At 39.6% G+C, this 6,419-nt stretch overlaps 1 protein-coding gene across 1 annotated transcript in view; it reads left to right on the forward strand.

Moving 5' to 3' along the window:
- MRAS (muscle RAS oncogene homolog) overlaps positions 1-5,836 on the forward strand; it is a 54,012-nt gene extending 48,176 nt beyond the window's left edge. Inside the window, exon 6 of the mRNA XM_015824489.1 lies at positions 5,026-5,836. Coding sequence (XP_015679975.1) covers positions 5,026-5,122 — 97 coding nt within the window. The 3' untranslated portion in view covers positions 5,123-5,836. The remainder of the gene's footprint in view (positions 1-5,025) is intronic.
- The last annotated feature ends 583 nt before the right edge of the window (positions 5,837-6,419 follow it).

Raw genomic sequence — 6,419 nt, forward strand, 5'->3', positions numbered from 1 at the left:
CGGAGCTAACCGAGGAAGGAGGCTGCTGTTTCTGCTGCCGCCGCCGCCAGCCGGGGCATAATACGGTAAATAAATACGAGCATGGGGATCCGCGTGTGAACGAAGCCCCACTCCCCCTCCCCTTTTGCTTTCGCTCTCGAGCCGGCGCTTTTTTTTTCTTGAAATTTCCCTCTTAAAATGAAGGTGCGTGTTATACGCCGATAAATACGGTAGATAGTGTAGCCTTGATGTCTGCAGGATACAAGTTATTCAGTCATTGCACATTCTTCTGGCTGTTCCTAGTTGGCAGTGAAGGAATGCAAGGGAAGAGAGATTTAGAGGTCAAGAAAGCTTAATAAATACTGTTTAGTTTAGCCTGGCACTTAAAAAAAACAGTATTATAGTTGCATTATATCATTGTACAGTTTTATTTTTGTTTCAAGAAAAATAATATACACTAAAGTCCTTACATGCCTCATAAACAACTTTGGGGCACTTTCTTGCTTCTTATGTTCGCCAATTTGAAACAGGACTTGCCCACAGAAGTTAGCAGAGACTGGGGCAGGGGTAGTTAGTGAGTGGATGAGAACAGAAGGACAACTTTACTGTAGTTTCTTTGGTTTGAGGTTGTGGGTAATCAAGCTTTCAATGAAAACCATCTCTCTAAAAGTGGAAAGTACATCATATGGGCTACACTTGGTCTCACCAAAATGTTTCTAACTTAATGTTCTTCAGATGGATTCAACAATTTGCAGAATTTTGGGAAAGTTGGAAAAAGGCTGCTAGAGGTTCTCTAGTGTAGATCAGTATTGACCACATGGGGTCTTTCAAATCTAAAAATGCAGGTAGTCCTCAACTTACAACAGTTTGTTTAGTGACCATTCAAAGTTACAACAGTACTGAAAAAAAATGACTTATGACCATTTTTCACTCTTATGACCATTGTAGCATCCCCATGGTCATGTGATCAAAATTCAGACCCATGACAACTAACTCATATTTATGACAGTCGCAGTGTCCCGGGGTCATGGGATCATCTTTTGTGACCTTCTGACAAGCGAAGTTAATAGAGAAACCAGATTCACTTAACAACTGTGGCAAGAAAGGTTGTAAAGTGGGGCAAAATTCACCTAACAAATGTCTCACTTAGCAACAGAAATTTTGGGCTCAGTTGAGGTCATAAGTCGAGGTATATCTGTAGTCCCATCCATACCCAAGATGAGTTAAAAAGCAATGAAATCTCATGCAGTTTTAACAATCTTGAGTAAGAATGCAAAACATACATGAGATGCTTTGCAATCACATTATTCTTACAAAGATTTTACAAGAATCTGCATTCTTGCATGTGATTTCGGTGATCTCAATCTGAGTTCTGATGAAATAGTAGGAGATTTAATGGATGGTATTCAGGCTTGAAAATACTGCTGACTACTAAATGAATTATCAGTTCAGTCTTTTTAAGTCATATCAGATGAAATTGTGCACAAATTTACTTGGGGGTTGATTTTCTTGAGATCAATTGAAATTAACTTTTTAATAGTTACATATATTCCCTTGTGGCGTCTCATGTTTTCAATAGGTTATTTTTATCTGCTCATGCTAAGGATAGATACACTCACAAGTACTACTGATTTTCTATTATGGGGCTTACTGAACAGACTGCAGCTGGAATTTAGGCTGGTTGTCTTTTTATTACAGTGGAACAGTGGGTTTAAAAGATATCTTTATAGCTTAAAATTTAGGTGTTTTAGATACAGTACATACATTGTCTGGCTGCCCATAACACTATAAAAATTAAATACCGTATCTTTTTGCAGCAGCCACTATTTCCAAACTGCAGAAATAAATTTGTCCATCCATCCATCCATATTGATTCTACATAAGCTGAAAATGGCATAAACTCCTTGTCTGTATTTAATTTTCCTTTGAGATATTCATAGCAAAAATTTCTTTTGTCCTTCCAAAGTTTTTGCTTTAGAAAATTCATGTTTTAGGCTTTAGAATTCCTATAGAAATTTTGGATCAAACCAGATATGACATTCAGTCCCTTGAGACTAAGTAGAATTATGAGATTCATATTGCACTAAGCCATGTTTACTTTTATCTTCGTATGATATGCACCTTAGGTCAGTGAAAAAAAGACATGGTTTATTTTAAGACAAGGAACCATAATGTGAATTATTGGTTTATTGGTTTGTTGGTTCTAACTATTAGTATGAAGCATAAAGTAAGAGCAGCAAAAATAGTATTGGGGGAAAAACATAGATTGCTAATCAAACCATGATTAAGGTTTTCCTTTAGTCTTTCATCTCCAATTCTTTGGGGAGTCATAATTTTTCCTCACAGTTCCTTTTAGTTTTCTGCATACAAAGGCTGCCACAATTACTGCTTTAGTTTTGACATCAAAATAATCAGTTAATGTAGCAAACAGCAATTAGAATAGAGCTGGAAGGGATCTTGGAGATCTTTTAGTCCAGGGGTATCAAACTGCCGGCCCATGGGCCGGACGCATCATGCGGGAGCCGCGCCCACCCCATTGCCGGCAATGGCAAAACTCTCCCAATACGTTGCGCGACGTCACATGACGTCGCGAGTTTGACATGTCTGTTCTAGTCCAACCCCTTGCTCAAGCAGGAGACCCTATACCATTTCAGACAGGTGGCTGTCCAGTATTTTCTTAAAAACCTCCAATGATGAAACATCTTCAACTTCTGAAGGCAAGCTGTTCTCAGTGATTAATTGTCCTCACTGTTAGGAACTTTCTTCTTAATTCCAGATTGCTTCTCTCCTTGAGTAGTTTCCATTGTTTCTTGTCTTGCCTTCTGGTGCTTTGGAAAATAAGTTGTGGCAGCCCCTCAAATACTGGAATACTGCTATCATGTCACCCTTAGTCCTTCTTTTCTCTAGACTAGCCATACCCAATTCCTGCAACCGTTTTTCATATGTTTTTGTCTCCAGGCCCTTAATCATCTTAGTTGTTCTCCTTTGCACTTTTTCCAAAGTCTCAACATCTTTTTTGTAATGTGATGACCAAAGTAAGGTTCTTGATTCAGCTGGCTTCCCTGTTCTCTGTGGTTCTGATCAGTTACTCTGTTCCCTCTGCAGGACACAAAGATACCATCTGCTTATTTGTGTGACACTGTGCTTTTATTCTGTTTTCTATCTGATTTTGTGAGCTGCCCAGTCTCGTTTTGGAGTCAGGTGGCAGGCGCCTAAATCCAATAAATAAATAAATAATAACTCATGTGCAAGCTGTTCAAGAAAATAGTTTATTCAAGTTCAAAGGCTTTCCAATGCTAAAGACAGAAATGTTAACGACAGAGCTTCTGCTTTGCCTGCAGAGTCAAGATTCCTGGGGTAGATAGACCAATGGGCTCCATAGTGGGGAATATATGTAGCTGACAAATGTTTTTTGGATGGGGGGGGGGTTGTGTTCCTTGCTTCTCTTTCTGCAGATATTTCCTTACTAGCCTGTAAATGAAAAGACTGCAAAAGGAGACCAAGCTGAGGAACACAAAAAGCCCAACAGACTAATGCTCTGGCTCTGTAGATGGCAATTCTCAATGTAGCTAATATCTGTATTTCTAGCTCAGTGGAATTATTTAGCACTATTAAAATGAGGCATCATATTTTAGCCTCAACTGTACTGGGTTCCTTATTGCAACCACTGCTATATCTCGAGTATGGTTTCTTGAATAAGCTACAGTTGGAAGGTTCATACACTCTGGTGTCCTGTGAACATTAGTTGACAAACCATGTTAAGACAAAAGCAGACAAAGCACATTTTGGTTCTACATGCAAAATCAGTCTAAATCATCAGACAAGCATGATGTAATTAAACTTTTCTCACAGGAGGAAAAAAAATGCTCCTTCAAGAAGGGAGGGAGAATGTTTGGTTCATTCACCACTTTTGTAATGGAAATCACCCACCACCACAACTATTGTGTGAGTTCTGTGCCCAGGACTTCTTAGATCTTGGTTCTAGTTCTAGCTATAGCTAGAACCAAGAACTAAGGTGTCCTGGGCAGATGTCTAATTCTAGCCATAGAATCAAGATCACACAAATTCTAGCCATAGAATCAAGATCACACAAAGTAATATTACCGCTTTATAAAGCCCTATAAAGCAGGGGTGTCAAACTGCCGGCCCATGGGCCGGTTTCATCATACTGAAGCCACGCCCACCCCCATTGCTGGCAATGGCAAAACCGGTCTGATACGTTGTGTGACGTCACGAGTTTGACACCCCTGCCCTAGTAAGACCACACCTGGAATACTGCAGCCAATTTTGGTCACCAGATCACAAAAAAGATGTTGAGAGTTTGGGAAAAATACAGAGAAGAGCAACTAAGATGATCAGGGGCCTGGAGACTAAAACATATGAAGAACGGCTACGGGACTTGGGTTTAGCTAGTCTAAAGAAAAGAAATAGGGGAGACATGATAGCCGTGTTCCAGTATCTGGGGCTGCCACAAGGCAGAGGGGGCCAGTTTGTTCACCAAAGCACCAGATGGAATGACGAGAAACAATGGTTGGAAACTGATCAAAGAGAGAAGCAACCTGGAATTGAGGAGAAACTTCCTGACAGTGAGAACAATCAACCAGTGGAACAGCTTACCCCCAGAAATAGTGGGCGCTCCATCACTGGAGATTTTTAAGAAGAGACTGGACATTCACCTGTCTGAGAGGGTATAGATTCTCCTGCTTGAGCAGGGGGATGGACTAGAAGACCTCCAAGGTCCCTTCCAGCTCTATTCTATTCTATTCTACTCTAATATAATGTATAATATATTATTGACTGCTGATTGCCAGCAGTTCAATCCTGACCAGCTCAAGGTTGACTCAGCCTTCCATCCTTTCAAGGTTGGTAAGATGAGGACCCAGATTGTTGGAGGCAATATGCTGACTCTGTAAACTGCTTAGAGAGGGCTGTAAAGCACTGTGAAGCGGTATATAAGTCTATGTGCTATTCTATTGCTAGTTCTAGTTCTAGCTAGTCCTTCAATCTTAAAAGCAGTACTGATATATCTTCTATGTTCCCAAACAGGCAACAGGTTCCAGAAAAGAACCAGAAGAAGAAAAAGACCAAGTGGCGAGGAGACAGAGCAACTGGTTCCCACAAACTGCATTGTGTGATTTTGTGACTGTCTCTTCCTGTGTTTTTTGGGGGAGGGGGTTTCCCATTCCAACTTGAACCTAAAGAAACAATTGTACAACCTAACTGCAACTTGACTTTTCAAGGAAACAGTTCCTGCCCAAAAGAACTCAAAGGGAAAAGTTCTGGGCATTCTTGAGATTCAGCCACACGATTATTTGGCAAACGATGCAGAACGGTTTTACCTTTAAAAAAAAGAAAAGAAAAACATGTTACTCCAAAGCAGGGGCAAAACAAAACCCAAGTTTTATGACTGTTGGCCATTTCAATAGTCATTATTTTAAAATTACTGGGGTGACTAAAAATGTTTTATGTGCAAGCATTCCTAAGGGGACCTTACTTCTAAAGAGTCATTAATGGCTTTACTTAGTACTGAGCGTCTTGTCAATCAGGGTCAATATTTCCTTTCTTGGCAGAATTTCCTTTTGCACTGGATTCCTGGTATGTCTTCAGTGATGCAAATCATGTATATGTGTCTGTGTGTGTGTATACAAAAGAAGCTGGTGTGTAGCCAGATCTTTATAAGGCAGTGCCAGCAAAAAGGATGAAGGAACATGAGGGGGAGGGGGTTGTCAGTCCCCATCCGGGTTGTTCAACCTATGTGCCAGGTTGTGTTTTGTCAGTAAAAGGTGGCTCTGAAAAGAGTGAGAGGGCAGCCATTTTGCTAGTCCTGAGAAGTATTTAAATTAAATGGTTATTTACAAATAATAAATATTTGTAAATTTTGTTATTTACTTTTGTTATTTTGAAGAAAAGAAACATGGATAAAATGTTGATGTAGATATAAACTGAACACATGATGCCTGGCTATGAAAGTGCTGATTCTGTAGTTTCTGCAGTTTTCGTGGCAAGAGTTTTTGGAAGTGGTTTGCTGGTTCTGTGCTGGTTGATACTTTTGGCCTTTTTGTTTAAGCCCCATAATGTAACACCAGCTTTCCCATTATAGCTCTTTCTGGACAGCTTGGATTTTTATTTGGAAACAGAAAATGTCTTCTTCAGTAAAACAGTTGCTGTTCTCATGCCATTTATACATTCCTATATTCAGAAGTTTTGCCTCTACTTCTAAAACTCAAGGATTACAGTATTTAATGCTTGGACTTATATGTTGGTGCAATACAACTGCATGTATTTTTCATGTAGGTTCCATCTGAGTCATAATCTTTTTAAAATGGAAAGGATTCCATGCTATTCTATATTCAGGAAGATATTTTCATAAACATACTGTCAGGCAGCATGGTGGATAATGGAATGATGTATATTGATCCATATCATGTATATTGTATATG

This window comes from Protobothrops mucrosquamatus, unplaced genomic scaffold (genome assembly GCF_001527695.2).
Source record: "Protobothrops mucrosquamatus isolate PMUCROS unplaced genomic scaffold, P.Mucros_1.0 scaffold2255, whole genome shotgun sequence".
NCBI classification, from domain to species: Eukaryota; Metazoa; Chordata; class Lepidosauria; order Squamata; family Viperidae; genus Protobothrops; species Protobothrops mucrosquamatus.